The sequence below is a fragment of the Odontesthes bonariensis genome, chromosome 22, assembly GCF_027942865.1.
Source record: "Odontesthes bonariensis isolate fOdoBon6 chromosome 22, fOdoBon6.hap1, whole genome shotgun sequence".
Classification (NCBI taxonomy): domain Eukaryota; kingdom Metazoa; phylum Chordata; class Actinopteri; order Atheriniformes; family Atherinopsidae; genus Odontesthes; species Odontesthes bonariensis.
In genome coordinates this window covers 31571525-31591878 of record NC_134527.1, presented here as the reverse complement: position 1 = coordinate 31591878, position 20354 = coordinate 31571525, and the positions used below count along the sequence as shown (strand labels likewise).

General features: G+C 40.9%; 1 protein-coding gene across 1 annotated transcript in view; it reads left to right on the top strand.

The window, feature by feature from the left end:
• The first annotated feature begins 17816 nt into the window (after positions 1-17816).
• LOC142372973 (stromelysin-3-like) overlaps positions 17817-20354 on the top strand; it is a 61504-nt gene continuing 58966 nt past the window's right edge. The window contains exon 1 of the mRNA XM_075456000.1: positions 17817-18029. Coding sequence (XP_075312115.1) covers positions 17919-18029 — 111 coding nt within the window. The 5' untranslated portion in view covers positions 17817-17918. The remainder of the gene's footprint in view (positions 18030-20354) is intronic.

Here is a 20354-nt window from a genome sequence, read left to right as displayed (position 1 = left end):
ACTTTAACATTTGACTCCCATTGACCTTGTGAACTCTCTTGTTAACAGCACTATAGATTCAATGCGTACAGCACTGGACAATGTTGCCACTCTAAAAAAGGAAGGTAATCAGTCAGAAGAGGCTGGCTCCTTGGTATAATTCACAGCTGCTTTAAAGCAGACTGCAAGAAAGCTGGAGAGACAGTGGCGTTCCTCTAATTTAGAAGAGTCTCAATTAGTCTGGAAAGATAGTTTAATAATGTATAAGAAAGCCCTTCGTAAAGCTAGAACTGCTTATTATTCATCATTGATAGAAGAGAATAAGAATAATCCCAGGTTTCTTTTCAGCACTGTAGCCAGTCTGACAAAGAGTCCGAGCTCTGCTGAGCCAGGTATTCCTTTAACTCTCAGCAGTGATGATTTCATGAGCTTCTTTATTAATAAAATTGTTTCTATCAGAGAGAAGATTGATGGAGTCCTTCCCACTATTATCAGTGATGTATCATCAAGTACAGCAGCTTTAGAAGTATCTTTAGAACCTGATTTGTATTTAGACGGCTTCTGTCCAGTTGATCTCTCTGAACTAACAACAGCAATAGTCTCTTCTAAACCATCAACTTGTGTTTTAGACCCAATCCCAACCAGACTGTTCAAGGAGGTTTTCCCATTAATCAACACTTCCATTTTGGATTTGATCAATCTGTCTTTGTTGACAGGATATGTACCTCAGACTTTTAAGGTTGCTGTAATTAAACCTTTACTTAAAAAACCTACTCTTGATTCAGAAGTGTTAGCTCATTATAGACCTATATCCAATGTTCATTTTATGTCTAAAGTTCTTGAAAAAATAGTTGTAGCTCAGCTTTGTGATTACTTACACAGAAATAATCTGTTTGAAGAGTTTCAGTCAGGATTCAGAGTGCATCATAGCACAGAAACTGCACTGCTGTAACTTACTAATGATCTTCATTGGCTCCCTGTTAAATTCAGAATAGAATTTAAGATTCTTCTCCTCACATATAAAGCTCTTAATGACCGCGCTCCATCATATCTTAAAGATCTCATTGTAAGATATTTTCCTAACAGAGCACTTTGTTCCCAAACTGCAGGTTTACTTGAGGTTCCCAGAGTTTCTAAAAGTAGAATGGGAGGCAGAGCCTTCAGTTATCAGGCCCCTCTATTGTGGAATAAGCTGCCAGTAAATGTCCGGGAAGCAGACACCCTTTCCACTTTTAAGACCAGGCTTAAAACTTTCCTTTCTGATAAAGCTTATAGTTAGGGATGGCTCAGGTGATCCTGAAACATCCCATAGTTAAGCTGCTATAGGCCCAGACTGCTGGGGGGCCTCATCTGTCACACCTTTCCTCACTTTAGTCTCTTTATGTACATGTGACATTATTGTGGTCATTAACTCATGTTTCCCTTTTCCAACAGATATCCTTTGAATGGTGTTGCAGTGCCGCCCCCCCCACCCTTTCTGTCTTCTCACACCCCAGCTGGTGGAGGCGGATGGCCACCCTTTTTGAGTCTGGTTCTGGTTCTGCCAGAGGTTTCTTCCTGTTCAAAGGGAGTCGTTTCTCTCCACAGTCGCCTCAGGCACGCTCAGGACGGGAGATTGGACCGAAAAAAAAAGTTTCAGTGCAATCTGTTGGTTTCCTTAGCTAGGAAATAGTTTTTGAATTGGCTCTATATGAACGAATTGGATTATTTTATGAATAATTATGATTACAATTAATTTAATTCCAATTGGCTTGAATTGGACTTTATTATCTAAGTGCCTTGAGATGACATTTGTTGTATTTGGCGCTAAATAAATAAAAATGAATTGAATTGAATTGAATCTCCTCTTAGCCTCTGATAGCGGACTTGTGTCTGTGCTTGTCCTGTTGGATCTCAGTGCTGCATTTGATACGGTCGATCACAGTATCTTATTACAGAGACTTGAACATGTTATTGGGATTAAAGGAACTGCATTAGGCTGGTTTAAGTCATATTTATCTGATAGATTTCAGTTTGTTCTTGTAAATGAAGAATCTTCCTCACAAACCAGAGTAAGTCATGGAGTTCCTCAGGGTTCTGTGCTTGGACCGATTCTTTTCACTTTATACATGCTTCCATTAGGTAACGTTATTAGACAGCATGGCATAAATTTCCATTGCTATCTGATGATACTCAGCTGTACTTATCTATAAAACCAGATGAACCCAATAGGTTGGTCAGACTACAAGCATGTCTTAAAGACATAAAGACCTGGATGACTCAGAACTGTCTGCTTCTAAATTCAGACAAAACTGAAGTCGTTATCTTTGGACCTGAGCGCTTCAGGGAGAAACTGTCTAGCTATATAGTTACTCTAGATGGTATTTCCTTGGCTTCTAGTTCTACAGTGAGGAACCTTGGAGTTATTTTTGACCAGAATTTATCATTTGACAACATATAAATTAACTGCTATATAAACGCTATATAAATAAACTGAATTGAATTGAAAAGCAGGAAATCAGCGGCAGTAATGAAGAATGTAACAGTAATTTGAGTGGGAGCAGCACAAGCACTCTTTATATCATAGCACATCTTGTTTATATATTCAAATAATAAATTTGATGCCAGCTACACACTTGAAAAAGTTGGGATGGAAGTATATTTTCAAACCTCTGTCTCAACTTTAAGGTTCATTCAGAACTCACTTTCTTAGAAATTAAGTTGATATGTTTGATTTATTACTTTGATTCTTTATTTATGTGTTTTTTATTGCTTTTACAGTGAATATTTTAAAATTTTTTAAACAGTTCACAAACCTCAAGGACTGAAAGAGTTGCCACTACGTAAGCTTTAGGTAATCTTATTAAAAAGTGACTTCCACTGACAGAAGGGATGTCAGTGATACAAATGAACAAGTCACACAAACACACAGTTTTGTAAATAGTTTTTTTTTAATTGAAGAGCAAAACATGGATGTGTCATTTCTAAAATGCACGTGGAAGAAAAAGGATTGAAGAGACAGGAGGCTTGCTGAAGGAGCTATGATTAAGGATACAACAGTGCATCCTTTGTCAGTGTCTTTAGCACAGGCGTGTTGGTTCTTGCTTTCTCTGCTTGCATATCTGGTGGGAGGGACTAAAGAAACAACTAGAGGAGTCCAGTAGAGGAATACAGTCTGTGCAAATTGGGAAATGAGATGAGGGGACACGTTACTCTGGCTTCAAGAAACTTTTGAAATTAGTAGTAATGATGATGATTATGGCTGGTGATACTGCTACATCTAGATTGCATTATATTGACATTACAATGTAATTATTTGGGAAAGTTTGAAGTTTTGTAGCTGTCCTTGGAACTGGGTCAACTGTTCTGTAGGTAAAGGCATTGTAAAGGATTCCAACTTAAATACCATTGCCACCTCTACTATCTGCTGGCAAACCCAAACATCATAAAAAAAAATATTGAAAGTAAGCAAGTAAATTGGTCAGTTAGAAAAACATATCTGGTTATTGAATGGTAATAACCAAATAATACCCTGAATGAACCAAAAACTGTTACATTTTCTTTCTTTTAGTTTTTGCAAACAATATTAACTCAAAAGTGTCCAGGGTGCCACACCATCTTGCACAGTGAATGAATAAAGATGTCAAAAGGTTTATTGTCAGGCTCATCACAATTGAAAATGAAAAGGACTAGTAGACCGTGAGCCAGGGCCTCAAAATATGGAAACCGTTACCGAAAAAGTGGCAAAGGCTACCATACCTTTTCTGAAAGCCTGGAATCTCAGCTTTTCAATGATGTATGATGGCCATCTGACAAGAGTAGCTGTTTTGAGTTATCACACATAATGTAAACTAAGGTTGAGAAAATAATGCGTATAAAAAAGCAGAACACTGACATAGTTGAAAATCTATATTGGACATATTGGAATATCTTATATTGTTATGTTTGGTATCATTGTAATGGGAAGACTCTGGGCTTTCATTTAAATCCTTTTGTGAACATTGTGGATAAGTACAGCCAACCCTGGAGCTCTTCAAACTTTGAATCACACACATTTTCCTGCCATTTCCGCCTAAGTCATTTTATGTCTTTTAATCCTGTGGCACCAGGGAGCATCAGAGAAACAAAATCCAAACACTGAAATACTGGCATGACCCTAAGGATTCAGAAAATGTATAATTTACCCATATTATCTGATTTGGAGGGGGTGATTTTCAGTCTTATATCAGACATGGCGTTTTTTCAAAGACGGACACAGTAGTGTACTATTACTCCCAGACTAATTTGTTGATATGTGGAGTTGAAAGTCTGAGGTAAATATTTTTTAGAAAAGGTTGTTACTCAGCTGCTGAGGCACACTACTATTGTGTCTGTTACCGTCAGTACACTTGCAAGGCTTCATTGCACTCAAATGAAGCAGAATCCATGGACAATGACGAAAGTCATTATAGTCTGGCTTAAAGTGAGGCTTACAAGAAACTGTATGCTTATATCAGGAGCACCATCATACCTGAATGCTGTGTTGTGAAACAATCGAAGCGAATCCAATTTATGAGAACAAATGATAATGTGACTGAAACACTGAAACACTCTACCAAAACACACATCAGTAGAAATCTGGCAAAAGAATTTGGCACTACCATACATACAGTTTCTGATAATGATGGGAAAGTCCTGATATACCCTGATAGTCTGACTTGTGAAATGCTGGTCAAAGAGAATATGGCTCTTAGGAAGAGGATATCCAATCTTGAAAAACCAACCGTTGGCATGTGAAGCATCTCAATGAGGACCAGCCATGGCCACCTCTACCAACAGAGTTGGACTCCTATTCCTCTGTGCCTTCTTCCGTGAAGTCATTCCTATCTTGTCTCTTACCAGGCACTGGTGAGAAGAAACGACTAAGAGACTCATTTGGCATGGATCTAGTGTATGCCATATCTCATGTCAAAGTCAAGACTTCGAAGCACATCCTTTTGGCTTTTGCTGTGAAGTCGCTTACTGGTAATGTCAATCTCATCAGAATATTAAATAGATTCGGTCATTGTGTATCCTACAGTATCCATCCATCCATCCATCATCTTCCGCTGGTCCGGGGATCGGGTCGCGGGGGCAGTAGCTTGAGCAAAGAGACCCAGACGTCCCTGTCCCCGGCCACTTCCTCCAGCTCTTCCGGGGGGACCCCGAGGCGTTCCCAGGCCAGCCGAGAAACATAGTCTCTCCAATGTGTCCTGGGTCTTCCCCGGGGCCTCCTCCCAGTGGGACGGGCCCGGAACACCTCACCGGGGAGGCGTCCAGGAGGCATTCTCACTAGATGCCCGAGCCACCTCATCTGACTCCTCTCGATGCGGAGGAGCAGCGGTTCTACTCCGAGCCCCTCCCGGATGACCGAGCTTCTCACCCTATCTCTAAGGGAGAGCCCAGACACCCTGCGGAGGAAACTCATTTCGGCCGCTTGTATTCGCGATCTCGTTCTTTCGGTCACTACCCACAGCTCGTGACCATAGGTGAGGATAGGAACATAGATTGACCGGTAAATCGAGAGCTTCGCCTTCTGGCTCAGCTCCTTCTTCACCACGACGGGCCGGTGCAGAGCCCGCATCACTGCAGACGCCGCACCGATCCGTCTGTCAATCTCCTGCTCCATTCGTCCCTCACTCGTGAACAAGACCCCGAGATACTTGAACTCCTCCACTTGGGGAAGGATCTCATTCCCGACCCGGAGAGAGCATTCCACCCTTTTCCGGCCGAGGACCATGGTCTCGGATTTGGAGGTGCTGATCCTACAGTATGCTAGAGGAAATTGACAACTCATTATGCTTGCATAAGCTAGGACAGGATGGTGGGGTTACTCCAGACCAAGTGAAGCCATATGTGCCCACGGCTCTAGCCTGGGACAATATTGACAGTCTGGAAGAGACACTGACAGGCCGTGGAACATCCCATAGGGTCAATGGTATAGCAGTGCAGCCTCGGATGTTCGGTCCTGAACTGCCTAGGCCAGCTCGTGATGTGCCCAAGAGCAAACAGAGAACTGTCTCTGTATCTTTGCCAGCTCTGCCAGTGTATGCTGTGGGAACTAGGTGTGGTCCTCCAACTAGATCCTATGTTGAGGTCAAGACAAATATCTGTGCTGATGCTTTGAAGAAGAAATTCTTATGGTTGCTATGCAGACTGCAGTTTGCCACAAATCAAAGCGTCCCTAGCTGGACAGGTTGCAACATCTTAGCATCAAACTCTGTGGATGTTATTCCCAGTGTTGTCAGCTATCTGCCAACCATCAATGCTCCAGCCACCCAGATGGCAACTGTTCATGAGATTCTCCCTCAAAGTAAAAAAATCATGAATTCCTCACACATCAGCAACATGTCAGTTACCTTTGACCAGGGTCTCTACTGTAAAGTTACAGAAATTCTGTGGGCACATAGAAACAGGTTTCCCAACATTGTGCCAAGACTTGGAGTCTTTCACACCATCTGTATGTTCTTGGGTGTGATTGGGAAGCGCTTCCAGGCTGCAGCCCTAAGGGACATATGCATTGAATCTGGAGCTGTGGCCGAGGGATCTGTCAGTGGTGTTTTGGATGGCCATAAGTACAATAGATCTCTGAGATTCAACAAAATCATGTATGAAGCCCTCCTGAGGCTAGTCTGGAATCAGTTTCCCCAGTGGCTCACAGAGAATCATCCTGATGCCCACAATCTCCTAGATATCCTGCCCCTAGACTTGAGTGTCTTTTCTGAGGGTATATCATCAACCACTGTAGAAGAATCACTTGGTCGTACAGTCTTCAGAAAGGTCCATCAGTACTTCTGTGAATTTCTGCAGCATCTCAGGTCTCAGCAAGGTCCACTGGCCAGCTTCTGGATGTCATATATTGACATGGTGGAGGTTGTACTAAACCTTGTGAGGGCATCACGTGAAGGAAACTGGGCATTGCACATGGCTAGCGTTCGATCAATCATCCCCTGGACCTTTGCCTATGATAATCTGAATTATGCAAGGTCACTCACTGCTTACTACTCAGAGATGAGCCACATTGAACATGAGAAACCAGATGTGAACATGTTTCTCTGTGAAGGTGGCTTTTCGGCCCAGCTGAGTGCAACAAACACATTTGGCAGGGTTCCGATTGACCAGACCCTAGAGGAAACTGTCAATCGGGACACTCAAACAGCTGGAGGCACAAAAGGGTTCAGCTTGAACCCAGCAGCTGTCTCAAGATATTACCTTACTGCTGAGTACAAAAGCACTTACCTGTCTATATTGAAAAGCTCCCTGGGACTCCAACAAAGTGACTGTTCTCACAAGGACCTTGGACAAAGCAGAATTGCCAAAGATGACGAACACATTACAAGCACTGTGGATCTGTTGGATTCTAGTTGGATAAATCCATTTGCAGGTGGTGAGTCCCTTGTTTCTCTGTCTACTGGAAGTACAGCACCTGCAGATGTTGCTGAAGACCTTCTGAATGCACACACCATTGGAGAGAATGCCTACAGAACCTTCTCTGCCAAGCGTGTTGAGAGTAATCCTCCTGCAAAGCAGTTCCATGCACCACTCTCCAAGATGAAACTGAAAACGTTCTCCTCAATGCAGGGCAAGGCAAAGACATGCAAAACTGGGAATAAAGAAGTTATCCTCAAAGCTGATTATCGAATATTTGCCCAGATGGTACTGATTGCACAGAGTAGACAGCTAAACTTGAAGGAGGTGTTCTCTCATCCCCTTGGACCACTTCCGTGGGCTCTTGCTTCACCAGATGGCAATGTGAGGAAGACTTGCAAATCCTCACTTGCCAAGCAACTGCTCAAGTTCCGATGTGTTGCTGAATCATTGCCATTAAATTCCACCTGCGTAATAGATGGCATGGCACTTGTTCAGAAGCTGAACGGTGATGGCAAGACATTTGCTGATATTGCAGACTAAGCCTTGTCCACTGTGCTAGCTGAAGCAAGCCGCAGCACCCGTGTTGACATTGTTTTTGATGTATATGATGAGGCTTCTATCAAACACATGGAGAGAGTGGCCAGAGGTGCAGACTCAGGCACAGAGGTCAAACAGATCACTGCAGGGCAAAGAGTTCAGCAATGAAAGAAATTCCTACAAAGCAACAAGAACAAAACAAATCTTGCTACCTTCTTGCTCAAAGAGTGGGGCAAAGAACAGTCTAGAACAAGACTCGGTGAAAAGGTTCTGTACACTACAGCCAAAGATCAGTGTTACAAGCTGACCCAACAGGGAGTGCACAAGGTAGCAGACCTGTCGTCCACTCAGGAAGAGGCTGACACCCGTATGCTACTCCATGCTTGCCATGCTTCAAGGACTGGTCACAAATCAATCATCCTTGTGTCTGATGACACTGATGTCTTGGTGATAAGCCTGGCTACCAGTGACGTACTCACATGTGACCTGTTCCTGAAGACAGGGACAAAGAATCGCACCAGTTACATAAACATCTCACAACTCGCTCGTGGTCTGGGTTCACAGTTGTGTCAGGCTTTGCCTGGTTTACACACATATACAGGCTGCGACACTGTAAGTGCATTTGCAGGTCGTGGTAAAGTGTCAGCCCTAAAACTTCTTCAGAAGAACGAAAACTTCTGTGAGACCTTTCAGAAGGTTGGGGCAGACTGGACAATGACACCTGAGTTGTATGCAGCCTTACAGGAGTTCACATGTAAAATGTACAGCTCCAAGTCCAGAATCACCAACATCAATGAAATGAGGTATGCACTTTTTTGTGCAAAGAAAGGCATAGAATCCTGGCAGTTACCTCCATGCTCAGATTCTCTCAGGAAGCACTGTCTCAGAGCTAACTATCAAGGTGCTATCTGGAGAAGATGCCTCGAGAACAACCCTGAAGTTCCTTCCCCAGTTGAGCATGGGTGGTCTAGAGTGGACCAAGATGGTGACTTGCAGCTCTCCATAGACTGGTTCAATGTCTCCATTGGTCCACAAGCAGTACTTGAGTTTCTGTCCTGCTCATGCAAGACTGTGTCACTCCATCATGTCAGTGTGTTGCCAACAACTTGGTCTGCACTGACCTATGCCATGCAAGACAGTGCAAAAACCAGAAGGATGACCTTGCTGATGAGGAACAATCCTATTCCTCTGATGAAGATTCAAACGAAGAGTTTGATTAGTGTCGTGGCCTTGAATGATGCAATCTGTGCAAAAATGTCATAAAATGTCATTGACCATGCCTAAAGGTCATGACCTTGACCTCTTACAGTAATGGCAATGTCATAATTGGGTTTACCACACCTTAAAACATAGGAATCCATGTCTCATTTGTTATTTGTGATACTGTTTTCAGATTTTCAGCTATGTCAGTGTTCTGCTTAATTTATACGCATTATTTTCTCAAACGCCATGTCTGATATAAGACTGAAAATCACCCCCTCCAAATCAGATAATATGGGTAAATTATACATTTTCTGAATCCTTAGGGTCATGCCAGTATTTCAGTGTTTGGATTTTGTTTCTCTGATGCTCCCTGGTGCCACAGGATTAAAAGACATAAGATGACTTGGGCGGAAATGGCAGGAAAATGTGTGTGATTAAAAGTTTGAAGAGCTCCAGGGTTGGCTGTACTTATCCAAAATGTTCACAAAAGGATTTAAATGAAAGCCCAGAGTCTTCCCTTTACAATGATACCAAACATAACAAAATAAAATATTCCTATATGTCCAATATATATTTTCAGTTATGTCAGTGTTCTACTTTTTTATACGCATTATTTTCTCAACCTTAGTTTACATTATGTGTGATAACTCAAAACAGCTACTCTTGTCAGATGGCCATCATATATCATTGAAAAGATGAGATTCCAGGCATTCAGAAAAGGTATGGTAACCTTTGCCACTTTTTCGGTAACGACCAACCCCTCTGGCTCACGGACTATAGCAAGTGGACCCAATTTCTCTGGAGTTTAATTTTTCAGGCCTAAAATATTAAGTAAGTCTCTGAATAGAATAGAATAGAATAGAATAGAATAGAACTTTATTCATCCCGGCCGGGAAATTACTTCGCAGTTGCAGCATACAGACAAGTAAAAAAAATAAAATAAATAAATAAATAAAAATAAAAATAAAAATAAAAATAAAAATAAAAATAAAAATAAAAATAAAAATAAATAAATAAATAAAAATATATATATGTACAGCAAAAGTGCAACAATGCTGTTGTGCAAGATTGAGATGACCATAATGACAATTAGTGCAGAACAATGATTAACTGTTATTATACAGAGTGATGGCATGTGGCAGGAAAGATTTCCTGTATCTGTCCCTTCGACAGCAGAGCTGAAGCACTCTGTGTGAGAAGGTGCTCCGCTGTAAACACAAATACACAAATAAAAGGTAGTAAAACTGTCCAGCACGAAGGCAGCACTGGAGAAAGTTACCAATTATCTCTATAGGATTGTGCTGCTCAGCGCTGCATTATATACAATCTATTGCAACATTCTAGACAGAGGCTTGGACATGTTATTAGGAATAAAGGAACTGAATTTGGCTGGTTTAGTCATATTTGTCGAAAAGATTCCTGTGTTTTTTATGTAGAAAATGAGTCCTCCTCACATCGCAGATTGAGCCATGGAATTACTCAGGGTTCTGTACTTGGACTGGTACTTTCAGTGTCTACATGTTTCCATCAGGTAACATTATTAGACAACATGTTTTAAATTTCTATTGCTATGCCAATGATACTCAGCAATGTGTCTCCTTGAAGATAAGGGAAACCAATCAATTTTTTTTTCCTTTTACCAAGATCTGTCTTTTGACTTGCATGCCATTTTACAGTGACATAAGTAAAGTATTTTACAGATAGGAGCAGTTTATTAAGCTTTCCAAAGGCCAACTAATGCCTGGAAAAAGACTCCAAATCCTGATAAATTGAAGAGGAATCCAGGAACATTGTGGATGGACAGGAGAAAGATTAAGAAATAGGTGGAAAAATATTCAAACCAAGTCTTTCCTTGATCTTGATGGGTAATGGAAGATTGCTAACAAACAAAATGAACAGAATACAGTAATCTGCGTTTCACTGAGACATTGTTGCAGTGAAAGATACGGAGATAATACAGAGACATCAAGAAAAGTGGCAAAAGCAATGGTGGTGTTATTGGATTGCTTGTTAAGAACAGAACATGCAATCCTGGACATGCCACTGTGAGGGAGGAGATCTGAGTTCAGGACACTGAACTGTTGGCTGTGAATTTATGTTCATATCCAGAGTTCACCTTTGTTATTCTAGTAGAGGTGTATATCTTCCCCTCCAATGCTTCAAACACTGCCAGTGGTGTCATTGCTCAGTTGTTGCCAGGCTTCAAACACAACATTCAAGTGCATTTATAGTGATTTCTGAATGTTTCAACCATGTCTCCATCTCTGCTGAACTTCCAAATCTCAAACTATTTTTCAACTGCTCCACCAGAGAAAAACTGGACCTCACCTGCCACTCATATGCAAGATACTCACTTGTCTGTCCAGTGACAGAACGGAGATTGAAATCAGCGTTGCAGTGATCTGTTGGAGCAGCACCATTAGAGCTTGTCACTCAAAGAAACTGAACAAACTGATAATGAAGGTTGGCTCTATGCTTGAGACTACTCTGGGGCCCCTTGAGCTGATTGTACAAAGAATGATGCACAAATTGATGAACTTATTAGACAAAACTGTACATCCCCTGTACACAACACAAGGATAGGGATTTAGGCATCAGGGATTATGGCTGTAACCTCCCTTTCAGTTTTTTTCTCTTCCCTTCTTTCCGTTTTGTCTTTGCTTGTCAGTTGGTTTTCTCCTATGTGTGGCAGTCTGCTATGCGTCGATTGCTCATTCAACCAACGTGTGGCTAATTTAGTCTCGTCTGCTAAAAAAACCCTTCTGCTTTTCACTCAGCACCAGTTTGTCAGTCTGTTTTACTGGTACTCAGCCATAAGCTGAGCCATAAACTTGTGCACGATGAAGACTTTCTGAAGGGTTTTGTATTTTTGTCCTTTGCTCTTCCTGGGATTGTGATTGTAGTATATGTTGATATGTTAAATGTACTGCTGCTACCTTACTGCCTTTTATGGTTATTCTGTGCCGCTAAGTCAGGCTGTTCAAGAGTGTATGGCGTGCGTAGTGTGCAACATATGGGAGTAGAAAGAGGATAAGGAAGAGTTTGAGTCCGACCTGGAAAGACTGAAACAATGGATGATCATAAGTAGAATGGAGGATGAAAAGAAAGTCAGTGTGTTCATCTCAGTGATAGGACTGCGTACAGACTGTTGAAAAATATTGTCACTCCAGCTAAAGCAAGTGAAAAGATATGCAGATCCGACTAAAGCCCTAAGTGATCACTAGAGGGCAAAACCACTTGTTTTGCAGAAAGATTCCGTTTTCAAAAAAGGAGTGAACAGGAGGGTGAGTCAGTGGCTGACTACATAATTGCACTTAAGCAGCTGTTTACTCTTTAAAAAAAAAAAAAAAAGCAGCTGTTTACTCTGAATGGGCCGCACCTATTGTGACAGTGCCAAAGACCACCTGGATTTGTGGAAACTACAAGGTCATCGTAAATCAATGTGGGTGAGAAGAAACTTATCCACTACTTAGAGGTGGACCTCTTTGTAACGCTAGCAGAAAGACAGCTGTTTACAAAGTTGGACTTATCACATGCCTATCAGCAGTTGGAGTTGGATAAAGACTCAGAACAATATCTCACTGTTAACACGCATTGGGGGCTATACAAGTATCATGGACCAAATTCTGCAGGGTATCGACTATGTGACCTGCTTCCTGGACGACATCCTGATCACTGCAGGTTCGAGAGAGGAGCATCTGCGGAAACTGGGGGAAGTGTTGTGTCGTCTCGAGAGGTACAATGTACAAGACAGAGCTGAATATTTGGGACTCATAGTCTACAGCGAGGGGCTTCAGCCCACAGAGGAGAAAGTTAAAGCCATAATTAATGCTCCAAGTCCCACCGACGTTGCGGAACGTTGTGGTCCCATTCCTGGGACTGCTGAACTACCATGGCAGATTTATGGAAACCTTGTCCACCCAGTTGCACCCACATAGCATTCACATCTTGCTCATTGACAACAGCTGAGAGCAAATATGCAAAAATAGAGAAAGAAGCCCGAGCAATCATTTTCGGAAACCTCTCCTGGCAATCCTGGGTCCCAAGGCTCAAATTCTCACATTGACTGTGCTGAGAATAAAACGCTGGGCGCTCATGCTGATGGGATATATGGATGACATAGAATATCGGTGATCTAGGGACTTTCGGTTTCCGTGTGATGGAGTAATTAGCAGGGAAGAATAACTCCGACAGTTAAAGCATTACTAAATTAATTTAAAGGTGATAGAGAATGGTTGAATGGGGCATTAATCCTTGTTCTGTGATGTGATATGTAGCCCAAAAAAAATTGGTTGGGTCTGTAATGGCTCAGAACCTCCCTAAAAGGCTCTCTGAAACAGCTATGTTACTATGCTGGGTTTAGAATGCGTCGTTTGCCATTATTGGCGTCGTTTCAGAGCTTATCTGGCAACCTCATTATGAAATGCAGGTAGGTGTTGGCGCTATTCGGTTGCCGTTGCTTGATTGGCTGCCCTTGCTCTCAATGAAAAGAAAGCTCATTCCCTTTAGATGAACAAGCCAGAGCTAACGTGCAATTCTTACAACAGGAATATGGCACAACACACATTTAAAACAATTACAGGCTGTACTGATTGCTGGGGTTGATTTTGTTGCAAAGTCGGAACTGACCCTCTACTGAGCATTAAATTCCGACTGAAGCCTGCTCGGAATTGTGCAAGGTTTGTGAAACTGTCCTCCGTGAAATGCGCAGCGCAAAGGAAAAGTCGGCGGTCGTATGTACTGGGGATGCTGTTAAAAATAAATAAAAGCCATTGATCGCGAACATTGCTTTCCGGGGGAAGAACGATCGTAATCCGCTTTCACAGCCTTGGAAGGCACACCTGTTTCTGTTTCTCGCCGAAGGGGCGTGTCTGAAAGAGGGTGGCTGTGGATTTGGGTGTGGGGGGGCGATTGCGCCAAAAGATACGTCACTTAATGCTCAAACATGGATTTGCCCATTTTCTGGCGGCAATTCAAAAAAGGGGAGTGCTTGAAACAGAGGTTCTGACACTTGTTGGCACTTCGTGTGTACTCCCCACAGCGGGGAGACTCAGAACTAACACCAACAACGTGAAAAAGATGATTTTGATTCTCTATCCCCTTTAAACCTCCAAAACCGAAGAAGCACAATCTAAGTTTTTAATACTTAATAACAAAACAAATGATGTGAAGAAGAGTTTACACACAGGGAATCAACAAGGAATGCAGAAGTCCATAACTACATTCCCACAAGGCAGCCCAACAATGGCCAACAGCGCATCGTTGAACACACAGGTAAAAACACTGGAGGCAATCGAAACCCCGCTTTCCCTGCAGTTGCTTAGAGAGGAGCTACAGACATCCAGAGAAGCGATACTGACCCAGATTAAAGTTGAGATCGTGACATTGTTTAAAGAAATGAAATCTATATATATTTATTTATGTATTATATTTATACATCTAAGTCCAACCCACTTTTGGGAATATTGATATCCCTGGATGCGGAGAAAAGTCCTTTGACAGGGTCGAGTGGGATTATCTCTTCTCCTCCCTGTTGGGGTTTGGTTTTGGTCCAAAGTCTATTTCATGGGTGAGGCTACTCTATGCATCTCCGATGGTTTCAGTACAGACAAATAAGATCAGATCTGAGTACTTTAGGTTAACCTGATCCTCAAGGCAGGGATTGCACTATCCCAGCTCCTTTTTGCTTTCACACTAGAATCTCTTGCAATTTCTTTGCACGCTTTGACCGAATACAATGTGATTTATGGTGGAGGCAGGGAGCACAAGGTATTACTGTTCGCTGATGACTCACTAATATACATCTCTGACCCCTCTAAGTCAGTCCCTGCAATAACTATTTTATATCGATAATATTATTTTTCCCATAATAAGTTTTCCAAACCAAAATAAAAAAATCTTTTTTCACAACATCGATAACATAGTTTCAGAATTTATTTGGAATAACAAAAAGCCTACATTAAGGATGACTTTCTTACAGAGGCTGAAGTCAATAGGAGGCATGGGGTTGCCAAATTTTAACTTTATTACTGGGCGAGCAACATTAAAATGATGACCTATTGGCTACTAAAAAATCCACCACTATGGTAAATGTAAAAGGCTGGATGTCACCAACACAATGTTTAATGATTGGTTTGAAAAAAGAAGTCATAGATATATCTATAGATCAAATATTTGCATCATTGTAACAAATACAGAGAAAATATAGTATTCCAAGGTCACAATTCCATAAATGTCTACAGGTACGTAGTTTTGTCATACAAAACAACCCATCATACCCAAATTCTCCCAACCTATTTCCAATGGAATCTATGCTTATGCAGGGTCCCCCTAAGAAGGGAGGAATATCCAAATTATATGAAAATCTGTAAAACCTGTCTTGTACAGTTACTACAAATAATCTCAGATTATCCTGGCAGGATGATCTAGGCAGGGAGATCACAGAAGAACAATGGCAGACAGCTCTAGCATTAATTCACAGCTCTCTAATATGTGCAAGACATGGGCTTCTGCAACTTAAAATGATGCACTGCTCAAAATAAAAACTTCATCAAATATTTTCCTCAGTTGACCCTTCATGTGACAGATGTAGACTGGTACCAGCATCATTGTTCCAGAATTGCCCAAAGATATCAATTTATTGGGATGATATTTTTAAAACTCTGTCATTTTACGCAGACCATTTAATGCAGATCCTTTGGTGGCAGTTCAAGAACTCAAGGACTCGAGTTTATTAATAAACTATTAAATTATTCATTAATATGGAACATAGCATGGTCTCATTTGTTTGCCTACTTGCAAGAAGATTGATTTTATTCAATTGGAAACAACAAACAGCCCCTAACTTGTACAAATCTTATGACGGATGTTATGAAGCATTTGGAGCTGGAGAAAACAAGATTCTCACTGAAAAAACGAGAGAGAAAGGTCTATAGAATCTGACAGCCATTCAATTAGTTTAATTTTTATTTGATTTTTTTTCCTCCACAAACAGTCCGTTCTCCATCTGAGTTATTTGTTCTCACCTTATATAATGACCACTTATATATGTTTTAATTAGCAGCTTTTAATCACCTGAACATCTTGCACCTGGAACTTACTACTTCAAAAATCACTTCTGGAGAAACGATCACTGCCCCAGTCACCATATCAGGAGAATCTAAGAGAACTTCTTCATGCTAACTTTCCAAGTTGCTTTCATTACTCATCTGGACATAATTTTGAGAAATACTTACCCAAGTCTTGTGAATAAATCTTTTGAAACTACTTGCTTTGAGTTTGTTTTTTCTTTAGGGTCTCCATCTTGAACCATAACAGAAATAAAGAAGCGCGTCCTTTAAAAGGCTTCTCCAACATGCTATCACACAGAACAGAACAGAGGTCATATATGCCAGCAGCTATGACCCTATGCAATGAGAGCTTATGAGGTTGTTGTATTTCTTCACTTACATTAACAGGAATAAATGATGATTTGAATCACGAGATACAGTCCTAGCTCCTTACGCACTTGTATGTTTCCAAGATTGTCTTTGTTTTCTAAATTGTCTTCCCATTTGTCTAGGTACCTAACTTATTACTCTAGCACTAGTTCTGCTCTTAGCTGTTTGGTTTTGGAAGGAAATGCACTTATGATTTCTTGTGACCTGAAGTTCTTTTGCCTACCGATGTGGAACACACTGATTGTAAGTCGCTTTGGATAAAAGCGTCTGCAAAATGACCGTAATGTAATGTACAGTGAACAACTTCTTTACTGTTCAAGTGCCAATTCAATCATACATATCAATCCGCCAAAGGTGCAATTAACCTGTAACTACATTTATCGCATTTACAAAAGTAGTGCCGTTTTTCCTATTGAAAGAATAGCTATACTTTCTAAACATATTGTATTAAATTGAACTGTGTTTTCAATACATAACAGAGGTTATTGTGCAACATTACTTGTAAGAGCTATTTCACTATTTTTAGTTAAGTCTTAGAATTTAGATTTATTTTATATTATTTACTTAGTTTTTGGTTGACAATTAGTATTTTTGTTTAATTTTAGTTGTTTAGGATAAATTGGTTTGTAATTAATTTAATTAATTTTTTGTTTGGGAAATTTGCATTTCACACATAAATACTTGGGTTTTAGGGAGCTCTGGACGCAATTGGGTGGTTACATGTTTTTTTTTTTACCAGTTCTCAGTTCTCAGTCAATCAGTGGGTGAACAGGTGAGGCAAGCAGGCAGAAAGAGCAAGTGCAGGAATCAGAGCAGGAGAGGCAGGAAGGGATCCTGTTAAGCTTGCCATGTTTGGTTTAGTCTGCAAACTTGGAATAAATCCATGATGAACTATATTTTTGACGTTTTGCGTAAACCAGAAACCCACGCGTCAAGTGACTATTTGAGTTATGTTTAATTTTAGTTTGGTCACCTTTAAGTCAAAAGTTTTTTCTATTACTTTCATAGACAAATAGTCACTACATTACTGTTTCCCTTTGGGATGAATAAACTACTTTTTAATTTTAACTGAAAAAATAATCGAATAAATAAGAAATGAAAATAAAACATATAAATAAAACATATATATATACCTATATATATATATATAGATAGATAGATAGATAGATAGATAGATAGATAGATAGATATGTGTGTGTGTGTGTGTGTGTGTGTGTGTGTGTGTGTGTGTGTGCATGTATACATCAAGGACAAAGAAAGTAACCTGTAGTAGTCTCTGCCGTCATCCCAAAAGAACAGCGTCACCAGCCCACACACCCGTGAGCGCAACACTGACTCCGTCTTTGTTTCTGTCAGCTCCAACTGCAGAGTTGCACAGTTGCTATTTAAACTATGTCTGTGATGCAGACCGTCGTGTTTTGTGGCGGTATCTTGGCTTTGCATTTTTTATTCTGTGTATTCTCTTTGCCGCTCCAGGACCGGCAGACTGTGAGGCAGCTGCAGGTGAGTCAAACAATGAATTGAAAGTACCCGTGCGGGAAGGCAGTAAAGTCTCTGAATGGTGGTTTTACACGATTTAAAAAATTACGAGCAGCAGAAGATGTGAATGTGATAAGTCACGCTCGGCAGAATGGTTTCTGTTATGATTTATTATTCCTGTGTATATTGCGCTGTCTGAGCTGGGTAGTAAAGTCTATAGTTACTATGGCAATAAATTCTCGGACGATAAAAAAAAAAAACTTAATACGTGGCTACATCTACATTTTAAGTAGATACGTTTATACTTTTTTTCATGATTATGTGATCAAATATATTTATTTCCTCAGTGAAACTACATGACATTTCTAATGCAGGAAAACTAAGTCTCACTCTTGTAACTTCTTCATCTGATGTGTGTGTCTTTTCTAGACTTTATATTGGTTTTGTCATCAGACATTCCTGTCTACAATATTACCAAACATATTGGCCACTGTCATAATACTCTGTACTTAGTAAAGACAACATTTGTTTCAAACTACCTGCATCTTGATGGATGCCAGACCCCTTTGCAGTGGGTGAGTGAGATTAGGCAGGCAGGCAGAGGCAAGTTATTTGGCAGTCGGTGGGAGTTAAAACTCTGCTTGTGTGCTGACTCAGGAGAAAAGGAGAAAACAGCAGATAGCTACTTATAGACAGACACACACATCAGCCAAACTCACAGTGAGCAACAAGTATCTCCACTAGGCTTTTGTCTGTTCTCTGTACTGTCTGGAGACAACAACCCGCCCTGCTACACATTATTTTTTAAATAAATTGTTATTTATTTAATTTTTTATGTTATAATTCCTTATTTAAGAGCTTAATCCTTTTAGTGAAATGAGACTTATTTTTGATAGATTAATCTTTCAAACATATTGTCAAGCTCTGACAGTTTGTTTTGAGTGACTGTTAAGCCATCCCATAACTCAGTGAGTCACTACTTCATTAATTTTCTTTAAAGAATTTCTTAACAAGCACATTTGACAGCCAGTGGTTTAAGGCAGTGTACTACATTTGGTCAACAACCACCAGCAATACAGTCTGGGAAACGAAACACCTTTTTTTCTTTAACTAACTCTGTTACAGCTATTTAGTATTCATAATAGTGACTTTTCCTGTAAAAATATTTATACGAGCACTGTTTACCTAGACAAGCTTACTTTACTCACCTTGAATGATATTACCTTGTTCATTCTTTTATTTGGATTCAAGTTTTCTGTAAACAGGCTGTAATTCTGTAAAACACTGCCATCTTGATTTTCCTTTGGTCATCAGGGGCCTGATCTACAAAGGGTGCGTACAAAACGTGCGTACGAACAAAAAAGTGGCGTACGCACGTTTTCACGTCAACGATCAGATGTATGAAGAGCGAAAAGACCGTGGAAATGTGCGGTGCCTCACGCCAACTTCAGGGCTGGCGTACGCACTTTTCTACAGCTGTTGATTCTTTGGCCACACTTAGAGGTGATGCTGGGAAACTGTTATAATAAATAAATGTGAAAAGTGGTGCAATGCATACCATTAAAAACAATGGCTGCTTAACGGTATTATAAGACTTTGCAAATGGTGCAATTCGAAGAGAGCGTGTGTGAACATGATGCCGACTGGCTCATCAGCCGCTTTAGTTTCCCGAGGGAAATCCTCCTGGAACTGTGCGCAGAGCTGCGGCCGGCGTTGGAGCGCAACACAGCGAGGAGCCATGCGCTGCTTGTGCCCACAGGTGATGTGCACACTGGGGTTCCAACCGGGGCATTCCAGAGGGAACTGGCCAACCGATTGGGACTGTGCCAGTTTACCCTGAGCTGAGCCATGCCAGCCGGTGGGAGGGAATTACCCGCATCTCAGCCAGGTATACCAAGTTCCCATACAATGCAGTTGAACAGGCCAACATTAAATCTCAATTTGAAGCAAGAGCCGGTTTCCCTAATGTAACGGAGCTATCGACTGCACACACATTGCTATAAGAGTGCAATCACATGATGAATTTGTATATGTCAAGAATGTCAGGAAACATTTTCATTCGATCGATGAACAGATCATATATGATGCGTAAATGCAATTAACCAACATTGTGGTGAGGTGCCCTGGTTCAACGCACGATTCAAACATTCTGAGTAACAGCATTGTTGGGAACAGACTACAAGGTGGCACTGTGCGTGATGGCTGGCTTCTTGGTGAGTAACTTTATTGTGTAATTGTCCTAATATTATTCCCTGTGACATGCATTGAGTATGTGCGCCCCCAGTTTCTATCCCGCCTTCACAGCATCATTGTCGGTGGTTAAAGTTAGTTTCTTGCTTCTTTTTGCTG